Raw genomic sequence first — 22,184 nt, 5'->3', positions numbered from 1 at the left:
AGGGAAAGTGAAGCTAATTTGAATTCTTCATCTCGTATGGACGCCGCGGCACGCTGGGAAAAAAAAAAAACTCTTCATTTGTAAGCCGCGGAAGAGTCGGCCCGTCTGGATGGCGGCGCATGAGGTGAATCCTAACAATGTTGGGTTTTTTTCCCCTCTCCCCTTGGTCGGAGGCGGAGGGGAAAAAGTTTGCTCGCACATCTGCTTCGGAGGCGCGCTTTGGTAACGATCCCGCCCGTAAAAACTCGGGAGCCCAAACATCGGGCCTCTGTGGCGCGTTCCCCTGTCGGGCAGCTTAAAAAAAGACGCGGCCGTGCGTAAGCGTATGATACATTTGAGTAGGAGATGCACGTGTGTGAGACTTTTGTGTGTTGATGTACGCGGTGACATGGAGGCAGCCTCCAACAGCCTCCCACCTGGTGCTCAGTGCACCTCGACTCCTCCGCTGTCAAGCGGTTGACTGGTTGGGTCGCCACGGAAACGACACAGCCGCAGGGCTCGCGTCAGAACCGTCAAACGAAAAGAACAAAGAATGCTCCATCCATTTTCCTGCTCTTTTTCTCTCTCTCACCCAATCCATCCTCTAGCCACTTTTATCCACCTTTCCTCCTTTATCACCTCCTTTCTTTTTTCTGTTTGTCATTCCTCCTTCTTTTCGCTGTCTCTCTTTGCTCTTTTCTCTCTCTTTTTTTTCATATTGCTTTTCCCCAAGAGAGAGAACTTTGGCCCGCGGCAACTCTTCTCTGCTGTCAAGATGACATCTCTGTTGGGTCCACGTTGAACGTGGCTGCCGACCCGCTAATCATTCTCGACATTTTGCTGCGTTAGTGTGTGTGTGCGCATGTTTGTGCGTGTCTGTGGAAGAAGAGCTAATTGGTCTTTTCTTCACGTCTAAAGGCAGTAAAGCATCTCGTCATCTGCCAAAGAAAAAAATCTCTGTGTCGCCGCGAGTTGGAAGCGGCCATTTCACAGCCAAATCGTAAAATAGGAAATATGAAATCAGTCCTGATAGCAGCATGACACAGGATTTGGTGCCCGCGGCTAAATCGTGCGGCCGGTCTGCCATTTTGTTCAAGCCTCCATTTTGCCCCCAAACAGGAAGCAGAAACATTTGGTGAGAATTTCACTTTGACGAGCTCCGACCGATGCTAATGCAGCTTGTTTGTGCCACGCAACCTATTTAGTGTTGTTTCCCCTCTCGACACGTCGTCTCCGCCTCCTACTTGTGATGCTTTCCAGCGTAATAGGCTTCATTTATCTGCATAATTGAATTCCGTACTCGCGAGTCATGAACGTTGCTCTTGTCTTTATTATTTATTCCACCGCACTCGCTGATGATCACAGGCAACATAGTTATTTTTTCCCCCTTCTCTCCTCATCCAACTCCCAGGATGCATTTATTTGTCTTTCCACATCCCCTTCCTTCCTTTCTTCCTTCCTCCACACATTCCATCCACCTCCGCCCCCGGAAAACAAAGGCGGCTAATGGCGCACTGACAGTGAGCCCGGTGATTGAATTCATTAAGCGTGTGCAATAATTGGCAGGCGACGGCGTGCACGCGGGCCGTCTATTCAGAGGACAGCTGTCAAATAACGAGCCATAGAGAATGGCGCTTATAGTCGGGGGCGGGGGCGAGCACCTGTTGTGGCGGCGAGAACCAGAGAGAGCGTTTTCACCACGTTGGCCGTGTCATTCGGTGTTCCCGTTGGAATTTCCAAAATTGCTGTTTTATCCAGTTCGTTCAATATTGGGCTGAAATTTTGCTCAAAGATTTTTACCCCAAAATGTGTTGCGCTGTTTTGTGTGGCGGCAGAAGACAGAGGATGACGAGCTGGTGCTGACACCGGACGGCACTCGTGAGTTTCTGACCTTCGAGATCCCGCTCAGTGACTCGGGCTCGGCGGGCCTCGGCGTCAGCGTCAAAGGGAACCGGTCCAAAGAGAACCACGCCGACCTCGGCATCTTCGTCAAGTCCATCATCAACGGAGGGGCTGCGTGCAAGGTGGCTGTGAGAAATATTGTCTTTCCCCGAAGGCACAACATAACCCGTCCCGTTTTCAAATCATACGCACCACTCACAATTAGCCACTTAGCATTTTTTCAAGGTGATTAAAACTAACTCGCGTGCTATCTTAGCTTGCTAACGCATGTGTGACTCACTCCTCTGAAATTCAGCCTCTCAAAGCCGCCATGCCAACCATCGACTGGCACGCTGAACTTGTGTATTTTGTGACTTCCCGCTCCAGGACGGGCGTCTGCGCGTCAACGACCAGCTGATTGCGGTCAACAGCGAGTCGCTGCTGGGTAAAACCAACCAGGACGCTATGGAGACGCTGCGCAAGTCCATGTCCACCGAGGGAAACAAGCTCGGGATGATCCAGCTCATTGTGGCCAGACGCGTCGGCAAGATGGGCCAGGTGGGTCCATGATAATAAGCTGTCAGCTTGTTTGAGGTGCCCACAAAAAAATTAAAATGTGCGTGGTCTCTGTTCGATGTCGCACATGGTGTCAGCACCTGAGCCCCCCACTCTGCCTGCGAGCACACGGCACTCCCCTCTGCTGCCATGCTCTCGCTCATCTTCCCTCAACTATATTTTAGATTTCCCCACGGCCCGTCTGCTAATTGGAAGCCCAATTTGATGTCCGAGCTCTGTTTTGTTTTTATTCAACACGCGGCGTGCGCGTGTGTGTATTCAGGTTTAAGGCGTCACGGCGGCTTGCGTGCGTTTCAGCTGTCGGTGATGCCGCAGGCGATTGCCGTGTGTGCCCACCCCACCATCTAAGCCCCACCTACATTAATAAATACAAACTTGAAAGCCCCTTCTCCATGAGAATGCTCCTTGAGACCTCCTCATGCCACAAATCAGTCCAGCCAAATCGCTTCTCTCAATACATCCAGGCATATTTTCTTTATCCTCTGCAAAGAACGACTGGCTGTCGACGTCTACAACAGCTATGGTTTGGGAGGCACCAGTGTATATTGTTTGATTTGCCCAGGGTGATTTTATTATTATAAAAGAAAAAAAAAAAAACACTAGCCAGAAGCGTGGTTTGGACATTTTTCAAATTTGCCTGCGGGGGAGCGTGGCCGCGCAATGCCATGTGCGAAGGCTTTTTGCACATGTGACACGCACTTGAAATGTAGAATCAAATCATGTGTTATTTACCTTCCTGCCCGCGGCTTCTTTCCCGAGGAGCCAATTTACAATCGCAAATGTTTGCATAAATCACACGCGTGACCGCACATCCCCCCCCTCCCCTCCTTCAAATTCACCATCCTTATTCCGTCTTCAATCCCAGCTCGGTCGGAGTGGATCGACCGCCTGACGGGATCCAGACCTTCCTGCCGCTTAATTATCTGTCTGAATATGCAACACGCTGCACTGCGGCTCGTCTGCGCTCCCTCGCTGTATCAAATGCCCCCCTCCCAACAGTCAACCCACCACCCCACCCTTGCTATTACCTCGGCCGGCCAAATTCATTAACTAGCTCATTTCAAGTCAAGAGCAAGCCACAGCGGTGCCTTGCAAAACCCTCAAGCCTGTCTTTTGCGTCAAAATATTCGGAACAGCTTTAAAATGCAAGCCATGTTGTAATGTTTATTATATCTTTGTAATATTGGAACCCCCCACTGCCCCTCCTCCCATTGTCTGTGGGTGTTTTTTTTGTGTGTGTGTGTCTGCTAGCGAGTCACTTGTGACGCGTCGCAGACAACGATGCTAAGCCTCATAGCTTCGGCCATCACCGTCTAGACGATAAATGCGGCAAACCGCAGCCGATCAATACGGCCAATGATTCATTGGCCACACACGCACGCTCCTGCAGAGTCCGGGAATGCGTGTTTATGGTTAAGAGGAGCACAAAATGGTCAATTTGTTGAGCTTAAGTGGAGCCTCATCGTAAGTCCCGAGAGGATCGTCGTCAGCATGCTAGCGGGCTAATAAGAAGCCGGCCGGCCCATTGGAAATCTGTTCTCATCCATCCCGGTTATTATGCCGCCAGCATTGGTGTGCATCCCGCTGTCTGTCGGGATGGAACGAACGCTCACACTGTCGATCGCTTGATGGAAATGATTCACTTTGCTTACGTTTCCGATTATGGCACAGTAACATTCACTCCAATTACGATTCCATACAATGTGTCCGTTCCAGTTATGAAGCATTACGATAGACTCAGTTTGCATTTCTAATATGAGTCAAACAATTTAAAATGCAATTCTATGCAGTTAGATTTACAAAAACGATTACCAATTGAATGAGATTCGCTTGATAGGATGAACTCCATTTCCGATTGAAATTGATCCAGTAAGAATCCATAACTCAAGTGTTTGCGTTTGCCAGGAGGCAGCGGGAGATCTATCGGGACCTGAGCAGAGCGCCAACAATTTGTCTCTGGACGAGCACGAGCGTCGTATCTCCCACTCGCTGTACGGCGCGCTGGAAGATCTGGATGACAACCTGATGCCACGACAAGGCTTGATGCCACGCACGATTGGTAAGACCTCGCGCTTCCTGCCATCTTGTGCGTCATCGTATGTGGCCGTTTCAAAAAGTGTCAAGCCCAAAGTGTGCCATCCGTTTTGAAATATGAAAAGCATCAGCAGAGCAAAGCGTCAAAGGCCAATCTTTGTTTTGTAGCTCGGCTTCTTGTCGACCGCTCACCCGTGCAACGCAACACAGTCAACTCGGCTTTCATGCAAATTGGCCGTCACTTGCCGACACTCTGCAAACGTAAATAACAATAACATCTTGAGCTGTGAGTGACACGACGTGATAATTGGAGGTGCGGTTCGTTCACGCTTGACAAACGAGCCGGAGGGCGAGACGGGGACTGCTTGGCTCGCTGTTGCCATAGCAACAAGCGTATCAAGGTGGAGCGGCAGTTCTGTCTTCACAAGAATAAAATCACCTATCGGCACCTTCAAAGTAAAAGTCCAAACGTCTCAAGCTGCAGGTGCCGCTGCTCGCTCTCCACACTGCTTCAACTCCAAAGACCTTTTTTTTTTCCCCCACTTCAGACCGCAAGTAGTCCCTCCCCAAAAAAAGGAGGCATGAAAGGCCCGGACACCAGATAAAGGCCACCAAGGCATTTTTTATTTTCCCAAGAGGAGAGGCTCAGAAATAGATGCGATATTCCTTTTCCCCTCAAGACAGAACTAGCTAAGACAAAGATGGGAAAAAAAAAAAGGAATTACAAAGTCAGGTTTGATTCTAGTTTGAGATGAAGAGCTGATCATTAAATGGGTCCATCGTACAAGACAATATGCAATAATTAAATTTGATGATGTAATTATAAAGTAGGTTATTTCTTCAAATTCATTGCATTTTCAAAATAAAGTGTTGGAGCTGCAAAAGTGCATTTACATTTTCATCCTATGTTACCGTGATTCACTCTAATTGGACGAAAATATGAATTTCTTCTTTCGTAATGCAAAACGATTGGCTCCACTTCCTTTCTGATCCACCGGGATTCTCTTGGCTTCCAATGCCATACGACCAATCGTACGATTACCTCCAATGATGCTAAACTAGGAATCACTGCGCTCTAATGCCATTCAAATGCTTTTCTTAACGTACCATTTTACGATTCTACATCAATATTTGTCGGGCCCCGATAAAGCAAACAAAAGAGGTATGGTCCCACCCCCATCACACACACACACACGTACGTTCATTTGGAAGTGGGGATTAAGCCTTGCACTGTGTACGAGCGAAGGGTTTAAGGCCGGCTTTCCGGCGGGAGAGAGCGCCGACTTATTGTCCTTCCCTGCCTCACTTTTTATCTTCATTTGCGCCGGTGGCGCAGCTTGAATGAATCACACTGTTGCGACAACGGAACACCGCTGTGCCCGATGACAAACTCTCTAAGCTGATTAGCCCGCATCACATCGCCTTGCCTTTGCCCGCCGTCCTCAATATGTTCTTCGCTTTAAGTCAAGGTTCTCTTTTTTTAATCCTAATCCTTTTTTTTTGCGTTATTCATGTGCACTCTTGCCTTGTCTGCATCAGCGACCGGTCCTCTAGTGGGAATCAGAACATGAATTAAGTGACTTCCAACAAAATTGGAGTCAGTCGTTGCCAATTTCTTTAGGGGGTGAATCTCATAGACGTAAATTGGGAAGAATTGTATTTTATTGTAATAGGACTGAATCGTGTTGGAATTTGCGTGAGTGAAATAATTCCCTCCCTTCATTCACAACCAAGACATTTCAAACTGACAATGTAGAAAATGCACAAATGTAAACTTCATATGATTCAGTTAGATCCGTAATGACTCATTTATCAAATTGTCATGACCGTTTGATTTGATAATTGTCAATAAGTGGTCAGTTAATCTTTTTTTTTTTTTTTTGCAGGCCACTACCAGCTTTCTCCCACCGTCAACATGCCGCAGGACGACACGGTCATCATCGAGGACGACGGGCCGCCGCTCCTACCCCCTCACCTGTCGGACCAGTCGTCAGCCAGCTCCCACGACGACGTCGGCGCAAGCGGCGGCAACGTGACGCCGTCTTGGGTGCAAGAGATGCCTGGTCCCAACCACAGGTGGCAAACAAATTTATATCTAGAGACATCTTATTTCTTGTATTCTTATTTTTAGCTCATAAAAAATGACATTATACTTAATCAAATGAAACGCGACCATGAACAATTTGATTACCTTATTTTACATAAACTAATCATGAATCATGATTATTTTTTATTATAGACCAATATTTGTGTCTTGTTGCTGCATAGTTCGCAGGTTGAGGACGAGAGCCCCGCAGACCCCGACGCAGACGCCGCCTTCCGGCGCGAAGGTTTCGGCCGCCAGAGCATGTCGGAGAAGCGCACCAAGCAGTTTGGCGACGCCTCGCAGCTGGAGATCATCAAGACGCGCAAATCCAAGAGCATGGATCTCGGTAGCTACTTCTTCCCCCTTGAATATGCCATGGATTAGCTTTAGCCACGCTTCCAAGTTCACAAAGTAGGGCTGGGCGATGAATCCAACAAAGAGGACAGAGGTCACAAAAATCACAGTCTCTGCGGACAACTTTCAGCCATCTTCTCATTAAAAATTAACGATTCTTCATTTGACGGCCGTATTGCCCAGCCCTACCGAGAAGTTTTTTTTTCGCATTCTGTGTCAATTGCTGTCGAGCATCGGGCCTAAATCCAAACGGCGACCCATCAAAGCTTTTTCCATACTCTTGTAACAAATTCCGCTGCTCATCTTCTTCAAAGTTTTCCTCTTTGGTCCAAAATGTTCTCCTCAAATGGCCTACTCCTAAACGGCTTTTCATCCTCCTCATTCATAACATCAAGTGCAGCCCTCTCGGCTTCCCTGCGTCCATTCTTCCTCTCACTCACCCGCCCGCCTGCTACGCTGGCACGGCATGCCACCTGTAACGTTTGTGATGTTGCATGAGGAATGTCATGAGCACTAACTGAAGCCCCGAATCTTTTGCCCCGCCCGCCCCCTCCCTCCCTCCCCCGTCTTCCACTTCCTTTAACAGTAGCTGACGAGATTAACCTCAGCCCTCGTCCTGATGCCGACGCAGGTAAGACTAGTAGTTAGCAGGCGCGCGACACGCTAACGTAGCTTCAATAACCTTCACGACGGCCCAGTGACAAGATGAGATTCAATTTCAGCTCTTGTTCTGAAAGCGGACCTGTTGCGTTAATCGTCTGTGATTGATTGCTTTCCCCTTGAATTGAGCAGCTGACAAATGACTTTGAGGGAAACGGAAGGGATATTTTCCTTCTTCCATGTTTTCCTTAACAAGTGAGTTTGAGCAAATCTTACACTTTCTTGGCTAAACAATCTTGTTGCCATGAAAATGGCATCAGAGTGACTGTGAATGCATCAGCCAGTCCAACGCTTTGTCATTTTGTCTTCCGGAATTCGGTAACAAATATTAATAACGTGACAAAACACTTTAATTTCTCTCTCTCTCCCTCCTTTCATCATTGCTTGTTTCCATCTTCCAGAGTTTAGGGATAGCAAAAAGCAGCGTACCATACACTGGCCGCCAATTTAATCTGAACATTCATCACGTTGCGTTGTATTGGAGACAGAACCTCATTTACTCCCCCCTCCCTTCCTGCATATTGAGCAGCAGTGTTCACTTTTGAGGTCACTGTTAAAGATGGCACTTTTTTTTTTTTTTTTCTTCGAGCCGCAGATGACTTTAGCGTGGCTAATTACGCCGCCCGTGTGCACCGTTCTCGATTGAGGCGGCCCGTTGACAGCGAGTCATCCGTCACTGTCGAGTCCGCACTCTTTTTGGCGACCTAACGGCGGCGAAGTCGCTCGCTAATTATCATTGCTCGCATTAGCGCGACGCATGTCAGATTGAGAATTCGCAACAACGTTTGCATCTCGAAGGAGACCTTTTGCCTCTGACATCCTAGAAACATTTCTGAATTCGAGACAGTTTTACAGCATATTCTGATTGTGGTGACTTTGGCTTGATTTAAGGGGCGGAGCCGTTTTCTGGCCCCATGCCGTGTTGCAGTCTGCTTGCTTCTATAAAAAGAATCTCGACGCCTCCATTGCTTTGGCGGGTGCTGCATTTCAGAAGCCAGCCACCGAAATACGTCCACGTGTTGCTAAGTGTCGCGCTAATACGGTCCCGCTTACCTTCAGGCTGCTGCCGCCGCTTTTTTAGCTGTGGAACTTCAGCTAGCCTAGCTGCCAAGTTGGTGGAAAAACTTGGTGTTCCGGCCAATTCCGTAAATTAGCCAAATTGTGACATCACAGCGGCGTCGACTTCAGAAGGGCTCGCTCGCTCAAACACGTTTTCTGAATTATTTCTTTCATTTTACACGATGGGTGGGCGGGCGCTCCAGACACAACGATCTGCATGTTGTGACATTAAAACGACAATTTTCCATCACATGTCCCCTTTCACGGCCGCAGCGTAGCCAGTAAAAAGTTCTGGTGCGTATTTATTCAAAGCAGCTGAGAGTTTTTTTCCAAATTTGCTTTGAGATGTTCAGTCTCCTCTGGGGTGATGTTAAAATAATCACACGCTCATAAATAATGCACGCTCTGTTTGACGGAGACCAAACAAGACGTGGACGACCTTCGGCTGGCTTTTCAAAGTCAAAGGTGCCTCAAAGGTGGCCCAGACAGACACACAGCAGAAATGAAGGCTGCTTGCCTCAGCAGTCAAGTTGTTCTTGGGAGTGAAGAATTTCTCCGGAACCCATGGGCAGACCACAAAAGCTGACTTGGTTTTCAAATAAGTGTGCAATCTGCAGCCCAAAAAAAAAAATTACATTTATTTGTTGACAATTCTGATCGGTTGCAAAGAAGCGTTCCATTGATGGCGCCTCTCTTGTGTTTATCAGGTTCTTCCACGAGGGACGTGGGTCCGTCGTTGGGCCTGAAGAAGTCCAGTTCCCTGGAGAGTCTCCAGACGGCTGTGGCCGAGGCCACGCTCAACGGCGACCTTCCTTTCCACCGGCCCCGTCCTCGCATCATCCGGGGCCGCGGCTGCAACGAAAGCTTCCGTGCCGCCATTGACAAGTCGTACGACCGGCCCGCCGCCGAGGACGAAGACGAGGGCATGGAGACCCGTAAGACCTTCGCCTTCAAACCGCGTGGCTCGCCGATCGCAATTTTCCTTCCCCGGCGAGGACCACGGTTACCACGTAACTCGCCGCCTGGTGCCTGAAACTTTGCATTGTGACGCATGGGCGTGATAGCATCTTGGCTAACAACTGGGCGCTAACCGTCAATGTTGCGTTTTCGGGTGGCAAAGATCCCTGTTGACTCTGCATCATTCGCATCGCCGTGGCAACCACATCATGCAGTGGGCCTTAAGAACTGATTAGTTTCTTTCTAACCTCAACTTACTTTCAGGTGACTTTGGAGGTTATTTCTTTCCACAACTTGGTTCAAGTTGGTTGCTGCTACGAGTTACTTTAAGGTTGCTTCCCTACATCGAGATACTTGCGACTACTTTGTTCGATTCCCAACATTCCATTACGTCTTGGTAAAAGTTAGCCACAGCTTCAGAATACTTTTACTTTTTCCTCAAGTTAATTTCATTTCGCCTACATCATCAAAGTTCCCACACGACAGGTCCCAGTCAAAACATGAGCTTGTGTGTCTTGTAGTGGAAGAAGACACGGAGGAGAGTTCTCGCTCAGGTCGAGATTCCGTGTCTACGGTGGCAGAGTTGACGCCGCCGTCGCCCGGCGGAGAAAGGCCGACGTCCGCGACGATGCTCAACGGCAACGTGAGAGCCAAAGACGACAAGAAGGACAAAAGCGGCAAGGACAAGAAGAAGGGGGATCCGCACAAGGACAAAGACAAGGCAAAAGCCAAGAAGGGGATGCTCAAGGGACTCGGAGAGATGTTCAGGTAAAATGGATCGACCACATAAGCAACATTTGCTGATTTAGAGGCTTGTTTGGAGGTTTGCCATCGACATTCTCGTCGCAGCTTCTCTGCCTGAAGAGCTTTTTGCCGTTTTCAGGATCGGGAAGCACCGCAAAGATGACAGGATGGAACGCAAAGGTTCCAACAAATGGCGGCACGAGGAGACGCAAGTTTCGGACGAGGAGACGCTTAAGATGAGGATGGAGCAAGAAAGGTGATTAAATTCAATGACTAACATTCAACTATGCCAAATGTTGACATTTGACAGAATAGAAAAGAAACATTTGTGCGGTGGCAGGATCCAAGCCAAGACGCGGGAGCTGCGTGAGCGGCAGGCACGGGAGCGAGACTACGCCGAGATCCCGGACGCCAGCCGCGAGCCGGAGAGGTCCTCGGAGGACGAGCGGGCGCACGGCGGCGACCGCTACTCACGCTTGCCCCACCCCCACCATCACCTGGATTCCCTCTACACACACGTCAGCAAGGCGTCTACAGACAGGTACTTGCCACCATTTGCCAATTTGGGTTTTTCCGTTCCGCTGTTGGCATGACTGCACCCGTGATTTCTTAGTCATTGTTTTTTTTTTAATAGTGTGTGATGGGACAGTGTGACCTTTCCACCGGTTCATTTTGGTATTTGTGCGAAAGGTCTTAGCGGGCTGGTTCCGGTTAGCCCGAGGCGCAAACAAGCACACCTGTAGGAGAAAGTAATCACAAAATGGCGGCTAAATGTCAGCACACAATGCGGCCTTCTGAAATGAAAGCTTTTCAATGTCTGACCTTTGTTTTACTCTGTTTGCGCTCTTGCTTGCTGACCGGCTGTCACAGTTTCACTCGGCCGTTCGCTACTTGAGCTGGAACTTTATTTTCCCTGCTTCTTTCACACGGAGCCCTGCCAACAACAACAAACGCAACCAAACAAAATTTTAAACTCATGTGGCATAAACTGGACAAGATGGCTTCAACCAGTCGTCCAATAATGTGACGCGTGAACCTTTGACACAAGTTTACATTCTTCAAATCCGGTTTTGACATGCGGCTTGAGAAGCTCTCGGACGTTCTGCTCCTCTTGTTGCCATAGCGATGACACAATAACAGCATCATTCCCAACTGTGCCGGGATACTGTGTCCATACCCACCGCTGCAATTGTAAAATAAACACACCCGAGATACAGAAAGTGGATATCCTCTCAGAAGTGAGGGAGGGAGGCTGATGTTTGTCAGCTTGCAGCTCCAATCAGGAACCGGCCGAGAGCCTGAGTCCAAGCAAATGTTGCAAAAATTGCTTAAAAGTTTGTTCTGGTCCTGGGCGCCGCCGGCCCAGATTGCGGCCAAATCAAGGAGCGGCGGCGTTAATCTAGCCAGAGACACATTTTGGTCACTCCCCGAAAGTGTGCCGGCGGGCAGTTTTGGTCCCGCCCTTGCTGGACTTTTCGTCTTGATCCTGCCAAGCTCAGCGCAAGCGTTTTGCCGGCAAGAACGCGAAGCTGATGATTGACATTTGGCATCATAATCCCGCAGAGGCAAAGCACAATGCAATCCTCTTTTCTTTTTTTTTTCCTTGCTCAAACGCTGAACTGATGTTCTTGTTTGAATGATTTCTTGGCAACACCAAAGCCAACATTCTTCGCCCGTCCTTGAACGATCATGAACCGCCATTTTTCATATGCCCTATCCTCTGCTCGCGATGCTGAGAGAAAAGCTCCCGGGGATTTTCACCCGCTCTTTATTGAACGGCCGAGGGAATCAACTGGAAAGAAAGAGGGCGCCCGCAAACATGCTCGTCTGCCTTTTTTGGCAGCCCGATAAGACGCTCGGCGTGACGCTTGTGTGAGGAACATCCTAGTCGAGGCTTTGAGTTGACTTTGATATCCTGAGCCCTCGTCAAGCGAAGGAAAAGTTTGGCGCATTTGCAACGACGCCCGAGAGGAGCGCAGATCGTCTTTGGCGCTGGCGAACTGAGCAGGCGAAGTAGAAACAGAGTCTGGCGGCGTTACCGGCGGGGTCGCCGGCGCGGGAAAAGCTGAGGACGCAAACGTGAACCTCGACGGGCCGCCTCAGGCACGCCAGGCGCCTTCTTTCGCGACTCTTAACTTTGGCAGGAAAGTGGCTGCCTCAGCAAAGGAAGCTTTTGCGCAGCTCGGCTTTTTTTTTGCTTTGGTCGCTCTGTTGCGCTTGATCTTCTGCTTTCTGCTCCGGGCTGCGCGCTACCCACGAAATGAACTACAGCGGCTCGCTTGGCGTTGCCGCAAATGAAGTAGCCGAGCAGCCAAGACGCTTGTGCTCTCGGTTATCCTCCCTCACCGAAGTAGAAAAAATAATGTTTGGTGAACTGGCAGGGTCCATTAAAAAGAAGCGGAGGCGGGCTTCCTCAAGTTTCAAAATCTAACCATTTCTAGGGGATGTCTCCCAAATGTGAGCGGTTTCATTTTTGATTTCAATATAAGCAATTAAAATGGAGCAAATGTTTGCTCTGCGGCCCCTCCTTGGACTTCTTGTATGGAGCGAGCCTCGCATCCTTTTAGGCGGCCATTACTGTCAGCGTGGAATCCACTTAAGGTGTTTAATATTCAGCGCGGCAGGAAGGAAAGGATTTTTTTTTATCTGCAACTGGACCAACCCTGACGGACGATATGTCACAGCGGCAGCGGGGGATTTTGTTCCGACACAGTTTGAGAGGATGGGATTGACGGAGATGAGATGTGTGTGGGGGTGGGGGTGGGGGGGGGGGGGGGGGGCGTGGTCTTTTTGGTGTGACATCAGTGTGCTTCTAAAAGGCTGCTGACCCACATTTCATGTCAGCGTGCTTGTTCTATGAAGAGCATCTGAAATGGATGTGAACAACGGGCACCTTGGGTTCCGATCAAAACGGGTGGGAGGCGCGCGCTTGATGCCACTATGTCTGAGGCGAGCTCGCCGCCTGGCGCGTTGCCTGTTATTGTCTGCCGTGTACTCTTTCTGGAATCTTCTCTTTTGTGCTCCCGGCCAAGCTGTGCCCATAACAAGCTTTGCTTTATCTTTCAACTTTTTGTAGGTTAGCAGCCGTTTGCGCTTTGTGATGGCGCAACAGAGCGCACGTGAACCGGAGCCCTCTCATTGTTTTGCGGCGTAATGGCCGCCTGGGGGCGAAGGTGGCGAGCCGGCCACGTCACGCAATTAGACTGCTGTGATGGAGTCCACCGTGGGTGAGGGGGGTCTTTGATTGGGCTTTGATTGTTTGTGGGCCAAAAGCATTCAAACAAGAAGTCCGGCAGCTTTGCGTGATCTCCAAACACACAAAATTTACTTGTCAGATTTGATGGGAGGTCATTTTGTCAGTCTCGCAAGATTCGACGGAAATTTTGCAGAATTTATTGAGCAGAAATTGCTTTTTTCTTTTCTCTCCTTATTCTCCTTTTCCATTTTCTCCTCTTTAATTCTACCTCAGAACTCATTTTCTTCTCGCTCTAAATCTCCTTTTCCGCCCTCTTCGTTTCCTTTTTCTCCTCCTTTTTCATCCTCTCCTGCTTTGTCTCTTTGGTCGTCCTTCATCTTGTCGTTGGTGCACTCATTCAAGTATTTTCCGCGGGTCTTCATCGTCCAAAGTGATGACCGTAATTGATCGGCCGTTAATGTGGCACGGCGTCAATCAAGTCCAAAGAGGACTTCCGCAGGAAGTGCGACATGTATTGATTGGTCGTTATTTGCACTAATGAGCCCGGGGACAGATCGTAGTCTTGCTGGCCGTCGGGTGATAAAAACAGTCGTGGATCAATAAGCCGCAACGCGCCGCAACTCATCTCTCATATTTCTCCTCAAGAGCCATGTTGTTTTGCAAAACTGAAAACTCAAGTCATTTGATATCTGGAACGGTTCTCCCAAAACTTTCTGTATGTGTGCGTGTATGCTAACCTCATCTGAATGTCTCCTCAATGTCTTATTTATTACCCCTCTGGCGTTCCATCAAGCAGCTTGCTTGTTCTCCAGGGGGTTGGTTTCATATGATGCTAGAACATAGTCTGGACCCTGATCCCCCCCCATCTCTTTGAGGCCCTCGCCAGCCTCCTCTTCGGTGGCGTCCGTCTAATCTCTAAAATATTGGCCTGCGGCATTTCACCCATTCTCGCATCCCCTCGGTCATCCCACTGGCTCGCTGGCCGTCATTTCGTTACAGAAAAGGCGAGAAGCGCAAACGTTTTAGGCCTTCGATTCTTTTTCTCTGCATCAACCTTTCCGTGTCTTGTTTGAGTGTTCAAGACTGCCAGCGTTCAATCCAGCCAGCACTGTTTTTCGCTTTGCAACTTCCTTCTGCTTACAGTTGCCCTCTATCTTCCTTCCTCCCTGGCTTTCTTTATCTTGTGCCCCCCCCCCACCCTCAAGCTTTCAAAACCGCTTCCCATCCTGGGATATCTTCTCCAGACAGCCGCAGACATCCTCTGGAGGGATTGCATCAAGCGTGTCGCTGACACCCTTTGACTTTTCTTTTCCATCCACGGCGCTATTTGATGGCTGTGTCTGTCTTCCCCATTGCCATGATGGTTGGGGGAGGGGAGGGGGCAGGAAGTCTTGAAAAATAGCGTTAAAATGCATTGTTTGGAGCACTGACATCGTCGGCTAATATCGGATTAGCTCTTGAGTCGACTAATCAGCAAGTAGATTTCAAATAAAAAATTCTTTGCGTTTGTCTTTCCTGAGACAGTATTGTTGTTTCCAGGACAACATTTTGCCTCCGAATGGGAACGCGCGGGAATGGATGCTCAGCGCTAGCCAAGGATTAGCATGCTCAACGTGTTTGTGTTGACGCCGCAGAAAGATTAGCGGCGCTCACATCAACAAGACGTTGATACGCGGGTCATCCGGATTCTTCTCAGCTTTAGACGCCCATTAAGCAGCTTTGCTGACCCGACGATGACTTGGGAGCGGAGTGTGGCTGAGTTGCAAAGGCCGCACGAGGGAGCGTTTGTCTTGCTAGATTTTTCCAAATCGGAGCCTCGAAGGCATCGCCTCCATGGCTCGTTTACATCCATAAGGACACTTGATTAGGGGCTTGATCGACATCTGTCAGCCGCTCTGACAATTGAAATGACGCACACACTTGTATGTTGTCTCTCTCTCACACACTCTGCGTGCTTTAGCAACCGCGTGGCCCCGAGCAACCATGACCGGATACAGCGGCTGAGGCAGGAGTTCCAGCAGGCGCAAAATCTTCCGGACGACAATAACGCCGCCGACGACGACCGCCGCCGTGCGTTGAGCTTCGAGCAGCCCTGGGTGAGTGTCTGACAACCGGCCCGGACGGGACACTAAGCAACCACTAACCATCGCGCAGACTTGATTGGATGCCCACCCAACGCTAACAAAGCTCCCATGTGCTCCTTCGAACCGCATGCATACTGTCATCACCCCTCGTCTTGTTGGTCCTTTTGTTTCTGTCAATCATCGGCATGGACACGCCCGCCAAGTCGGCGGCTCTTGGCAAAGTCAAGGAGTGACTGCGAATGTGTGTGTGTGTTTTGTTGTGTGTTCTTGTCATCTTATCAACTGTCGTCAGATATTTTTATTGCCTTTCTCACACTTTTAACGAGCAAAATGATCAAAGGTAGCTTATTTGAGCCAATCTGAATGCGAACTGATGTTTGAGTGCCGTGGCAACATTAAAATGATGATCTTATCCATTTTTTTCCCCCTTTTGAAATCTTGAATTTTAGGCACAATTGTACTTATGTGCCGTCCCAATGTTCAAATGGAGAATTTCCAATGTTATTTATAGCCCTCATTTTATTTTGGATATCTTGTGTTTATGTTGATATGCTGCTGTGGTTGGTCTTTTAAATTTTCATAAAGTCACAGAGAGCCTAAAGACTCAATCTCCTTCTTTATCTGTGTGATCAATTTTTTCTCTGACTCTGATGATAAGTATAAAAAAAAGCTTTGGAGAGCATTCTGCTCATCCTTGTCGAGGAGAGAGCAAAACGTGGTGGGAAAAAGACAACGCCCGCAATGAAGGCTTTGAGACATCCCGTGTTCCTCGTTTTGATGGGTGTGAGTGTTGCACGGGAAAGGGGCCAGGGTCTCGCCTTTGTCCGAGACGTTGTGCTCAGAGTCCATGAATTAACCTTGACTAACATCTTCATCCTCAGTAACTTGTGTCCGAGTATCCAGCATGCTTCTCCCTTCACTCCGTCCCCTCCCGTTTTGTTTGTTGTCACCTGACCGCATCATTATGACATCATCACAACGGGTAAGTGACTGCATGCGTACCTAATCGGGTGGCCTTTCGTCATCGTCCGATTAGGCTATCAAAATAAAATACCGTTTTTTATTTAAAAAAAGAACTTGAATGGTTCAAACAAACATACCTTAGGGTAAAAGTTTACAACTCGTAGCTCATTTCCAATGCGGCGTGACGACGAAGGCGTGTGTTGTCGTTTGCAGTCGGACGGTCCCAGCGCAGGCCAGCTGCCGGGTCGTCACTCTGTGTCGGTGGAGGTTCAGATGCAGCGTCAGAGGCAAGAAGATGCTTTTGCTCAGGCTCAGCGGCAGTACAGCTCGCTGCCACGGTAAGAATCCCAACGCGCCGCTTCAAACATTCACGGCTGCCCGCCTGTTTATCTTTTGTATGTTGGCACACGTGTCTTGCATGTGTGCACACCATGTTTCCATATGTTCCTTTTTGTTGGCACATGTTTGTCATGCGGCTGCTCGATGCCCTCAAGCTCACACGAGGCCGTCTTTGTTCACATGAAATGAGAAAGCGTGACGACAAAGAAGATTGTGAACCGCCCAAGCGTGCAGCAGAAGGAAACCAAAGCCGAGCTTTATTTTCTGACGCGACTCTGCGAGCGGCGACAGAAAGTAGAAAATAAGATGTGTGCGCTTCATGCTCAAATTGAAACGAGTGCGAGGACGCCGACAATTACGTGTTTTGTTCCTTTTACAACGTGCGTGAGCAACAAGCTAGCCCAAGGCAAACCGGCCCTTTTTTTTTTTAAATGAAGACACGGTATGTATTTGTTGATGGTTCATGTTTGGGTTAATGAGATGTTTTATTTTATTGCATAGCCAACCCCGGAAGACTCCCAGCTCCCTCTCCCAGGACCCTTGGGAAAAGTCGTATCCGACCAGCGAGGTCTTCCAGACGGTCAAGGACAATCCTCGCTACTCCAGCTACCAGGGGGCCCGTAACGGCTTCCCCAGCGTGGCCAACGTCAATGCCAGGGTCCTCCTGGAGGCGCAGGAGCTCCTCCGGCAAGAGCAGAGGCGGCGAGACCTGGAGGCCAAGGACCGGGCCTCCCCAAGGGCTTCCCCAGCGGCATCCCCCAAGGGCCCGTACCGCCACGATGTGCCGCCTTCGCCCTCGCAGCTGGCCAGACTCAACCGCATGGGTTCAGAGAAAGGACGACTCTTTTATTCCTGAAGGGGAGGGAGGAGCGCCTTGGCCTTGCGGGACGTTCTTTTTGTGACACGTTCGGCGACAGGATCCATTCTGTGAACCAAAATTGTTGGAACCCACCTCTGGACGTGGCTCAACCTTCCTTGTCTTCATTTATTTTTTCCTATAAACAATTGTTGGTTTTCCACCTCAATGCTAGGCTAACATGCTAGCCAGTCTGGATAGTGACAGTCCATCGACATCCAGTTCATCCTACCAAAATAAGCGTGAATAGGAAAACAATGTGCACCGTGGAGGCTTTTAATTTAATTTTGCACCTCAAAGCTACGCTGCCATGCTAACCGACATAGCCAACATAGCAACGCGAGTTCACCATCAAGGACAGTGGCGGATTTGTGGAGATTTGTATTTTGTCTCCACTTCAATGCTGTGCTACATTCACTTTCTCACTTCATTCTCACCACAGCAAAAGAGAACTGAAATGTTAACTTCTGTGTCACAAGCCGATTAATCGCCCAGACTCACATGTCCTGATTCGGTCAACTTCTTGGCCCCTCTTCCAAAATAAGACTCGTCTCCCCAAAGAGATCCAAAATAGGAGACCCGGCGTGTCGCTAATGAAACTATAAAGCCCCTCCCCGTTCATAAATAATGAATGAGGTGCCATCTCCATGGAGGAGGCTCTGCCAGCAAGGGCTGACAGCTCTGATCTGCTGCCTAACACCCCCCCCCCCCCCCCCCCCCCATTCCCCTCCGCCACCACTCTGGGCTCAACTCACTGGCCTGCCTGCCGCTCCGAGCTGGTATTATTGTTGTTCATTATTTTACCTCGATGCCTGCACTCCCCCCACCACCACTTCATTGTCACCCTCCTCCATTTCCCCTTCTGCTTCCTCTCACGAGCTGCTCTCTAACACTGAATTTTTCATCGCCAGCCACCTGCTGCCCGCACTACAAAAAGAAAACCAGACAAACCACAAATGAGCTCGTTTTGACACAATTAGGCCTTTGAGTGTCAGCATGCTAGCTGACCAGCATGTGTCGTGAGCTAACACAACATTGCTCACACCGTTTTAGTGATATTATCGTGGCCTTGTTAGCCGTTAATGCTTCATTAGCGACACTGTCAGGGCCACAATTTAGACATCAATTTGGCTGTGTCCACTGTTGGGGAATGAAACCCCCGTTGTCAGGACCCCCCAGCATCATTGTGGGGAAAATTTCTGTTTGCATCTTTGTTGCTGGTAGTTTTAGCAACTATGCACGTACCTTGTTAGCATCATCGCTGGCCACGTTGTTAGTTACTCCCGATTGAAGTTACTGTCATTTCATTCCATGTTGTTTTTGACGAAAGATTAACCTTCGCTGCTGCTAAAAGCTCACCCAGGCTAAGCTACTAACATGAAGGGAAAACGGATCGTTTAATGCGTTCATTTCTCAAACTTTCCAAAGAAGCCATAAAAGCGTTCCAGACTAGATGCTAATGAGGTAAGTGGCTAGATGGCACAATCATGTCACTATTTAATGTGTTAAACTTGTGACTTTTTTTGTCTTTTTTTTCTGTTTTGTGCGTGGAAACAAGTTGAAAAGACAAAATGAAGTTTGTGGTCGCCACAGTAACAGATGTGATAGAAAACTGGTTGACTCTGCAGTCGTCTCGATCAAATTGCTAAGTGCCTGATGATAATGATGTCATATTTTACACACAGAAGGATACGACTTTTGCTTATATAGTCTTTGTCATACTACAGTATTTGATGAAATCTCGGTACTCCTTCCTCCATTTTGTCTGGACTTTTAGCCCCGCTGTGGCAAGCGGTCAGCCATTTTGGAGCGATGTTTGTATCCTGATTTTTATTTTTCTAACATAGAATGAATTGTGGAAGCTGATGTGCAATTGTTTATTTTTTTTGTCATGTTATCATAGGTTGTTGTGTACATATCTAAATGTAGAATAAAAAGGACTTTCTTGTTAGCATTGTTGTAATTGTTAGCGCCTTTGACGCAACATTACTAGAATCACTGCTAGCATTTTTTTGCACCGTTGTCTGCAACATTGCTAGCCACGCTGTTAGCAGCATGTACTCTTGTTAGCAATGATGGTAGTACCTTGATAGCAATATTTCTAGCCCTACGCCAGCATTATTTTAGCAATATGGCTAGCTAATATTACCATTTTTGTTTGTGTATGCTGATATTTCATCCAAAACGACATGTAACGGCAGTTTGAATTGTTCAAAGAGATGTGGATTGACCTCTAGGTGAAGGTCCTGTGTCAACAGCTTGGAAGCAGATGTGTGGAAGAAATGATGTCACCTGGGAAGACGACATCGCCATCTGCCTCATCAATGTACTGTAGTGGAAAGATCATCATCACGTGACTAATTATCGTTAAGTCGTTTGCATGCAATTTTCTCATTTATAATGTCTATTAAGGGAGGAGGTTCTGTTTTGTTGTCAATGTAAAAGAAATGTCGTTTGGCACAGGTCATTTGTGCTCTGACTGACTTTTGGTGGCAAACCATTTTCAAAAACTACCTGGAGTAAAACAGCATGGGCGCAGGTGGAAGTTGTCCGCCCCTAAGCAACGTGCTTAGCATGTACTTACTGATCTTCCAAGTCGATTCGTTCTCCATGCTCGTAACATTTATTGTTCTTCATGTGTGGAGGAAGTTTTCTAGGTGGAGAGTGAAGACGAGCGGGAGGTCAGAGTGTCACCGTCGAGGGTTTCTGACCTCTAAGGAAGTTGAGCGATGATTGATGGCGGCGTTGCCACCTGCTGAGCATGAACCGTCTTCCGCCGATGAGCGCAGAGTTTTGACCTTTGGGCTTGGCTTGCATCTGCTCCACTTCGCCACATGTTCTGAAACCTTAGCAAATTTCATCAGCCACCACCACCTGGACAGAAAACTAAATTGTGCTACCAACATGACCAAGTCCGGAGGTAAGCAGCATAAATCTTTACCGTTGTATTTGTACTACTCTGTTACACGTGCCTATCAATCAATCTGATCAGTTTGCCGTAGAGGACTTGCTGGTGGTCTCGTTTGGGGGAAAAAGTGTAATGAAATGAGCACATAACGTGTTTATTTCGATTCAATCCGCCCACGGCACAGTCCATTTTTCTCTTATCGGTCTGAGCTGTTTGACATGCAGTCCGCAGCCAGGTCCGGGAAAAAAAGAGCCTCTATCTGCAGCTTGCACATGCACAAGTCATTTTTAGAATAGCAAAAGACGAGTGCCTGTATGTGCAAGCTCACACATCGTGTTGGGGTGACATTTTGTATATTTTATGAATCACCCCCTTTCGATCTCACTACCAGTTCACGCAGTTTTCTTTCTTGGTGTCGTAGTGAATGCCTGCAGCGTTTTAGATACTGATTGTCACGTTACCAGCGTAGTTTTTGGATAACGAGCTATATAACGAAGAAAGATAGGCTGGATTTCATTTCGTCATTTCATATGTGACTTTTTCATTTTGGCTACTTGATGTTTGGAAAACACTTGAGGATCACCAGGACACCGTTTTCCAGATAACCCCACACCTCCGGCCCCCTCCCAATCCTTGTGTGGAAGCATCCCTAAGCCGTGTCCTCTCTCCATGAAAAAGCCTCACCGAGAATTATGAGGCACTCCATCATTGGTGTCCGCTTCGAGAGCCGACAAATGAAAGGCGCTCGCACAGGGACGTCGGGGTGAAAGGGGGTCAGCGCCACTTTGATATTACAGCGCCTTTATACGGGAGGTGCGCATCAGCCCGGTGCACGCTCTCCCATGCCACTTTGATGTCCGCCTCCCTCGGGTCACGACCCCATCACTTAGGAGATTAAAGCTGCAGCTATTGGATGACCTTTCAACTTGGACCCAAAGCAATAATTTAGTTTCCTGGTATACTAACTAGCGTTGATCTAGGCTACCTGTTACCTCACATTTCAATATCATTTCCAACACTTGAAAATATTTATATTATTTAAGTGTTTTTTTTTTTTTATAATAGTTTATATCATTTATACTTAAAATGTATAGATATAATTTGAAGAAGCAAAACTGCCAAAACAACTGATTTTTAAAAGGGGATTGCACACCTTCAACTTGACCTTCATGCACACTCACAGGACTCTTCATTAGAGAGGCAAGCTGTTGCGATCCGATGCAAATATTTCCGAAATCAAAATGGGACGAGAATAAATCAATATTCTGTACCTATGAAAAAAAACAAACCAAAATAATGTGAAGCAATTAAGTCATGACAAACAGAAATGTAATAGTTTTGGGCAAAATAATAATAAATTAAAAAATGTCTAACAGATAAACAGCATTATTATTTCAGGACTTCATGTTTTTGAACATGTTTGAACAAGCTTTTTAATTGACTTTGTTTTCGTCCTCGAGGTCTTTCACAATGGATGCAATTAGCGAGCCTGTATACCTAATAAAGTA

General features: G+C 48.1%; 1 protein-coding gene across 12 annotated transcripts in view; it reads left to right on the top strand.

Moving 5' to 3' along the window:
- Positions 1-19,719, top strand: part of LOC148387286 (partitioning defective 3 homolog) — a 48,455-nt gene extending 28,736 nt beyond the window's left edge. For 2 of the 12 annotated variants that reach the window (XM_088395955.1, XM_088395954.1), the window contains exons 13-25: positions 1,818-2,003; positions 2,248-2,418; positions 4,342-4,495; positions 6,357-6,546; positions 6,739-6,902; positions 7,497-7,541; positions 9,337-9,639; positions 10,108-10,354; positions 10,470-10,586; positions 10,671-10,871; positions 15,487-15,622; positions 16,787-16,911; positions 17,414-19,719. In XM_088395955.1, coding sequence (XP_088252081.1) covers positions 1,818-2,003; positions 2,248-2,418; positions 4,342-4,495; positions 6,357-6,546; positions 6,739-6,902; positions 7,497-7,541; positions 9,337-9,639; positions 10,108-10,354; positions 10,470-10,586; positions 10,671-10,871; positions 15,487-15,622; positions 16,787-16,911; positions 17,414-17,768 — 2,394 coding nt within the window. In that variant the 3' untranslated portion in view covers positions 17,769-19,719. Of the gene's footprint in view, positions 1-1,814; positions 2,004-2,247; positions 2,419-4,341; positions 4,496-6,356; positions 6,547-6,738; positions 6,903-7,496; positions 7,542-9,336; positions 9,640-10,107; positions 10,355-10,469; positions 10,587-10,670; positions 10,872-15,486; positions 15,623-16,491; positions 16,684-16,786; positions 16,912-17,413 lie in introns of those variants that run through there. The other 10 variants (XM_088395952.1, XM_088395950.1, XM_088395958.1 and 7 more) reach the window with 8 other exon arrangements.
- Positions 19,720-22,184: the final 2,465 nt, after the last annotated feature.

Source organism: Syngnathus floridae, chromosome 14, assembly GCF_059516105.1.
Source record: "Syngnathus floridae isolate MCC-2025c chromosome 14, RoL_Sflo_1.0, whole genome shotgun sequence".
Classification (NCBI taxonomy): Eukaryota; Metazoa; Chordata; class Actinopteri; order Syngnathiformes; family Syngnathidae; genus Syngnathus; species Syngnathus floridae.
Note: the sequence above shows the minus strand (reverse complement) of the source record. Positions and strands in the feature narration are given on the sequence as shown.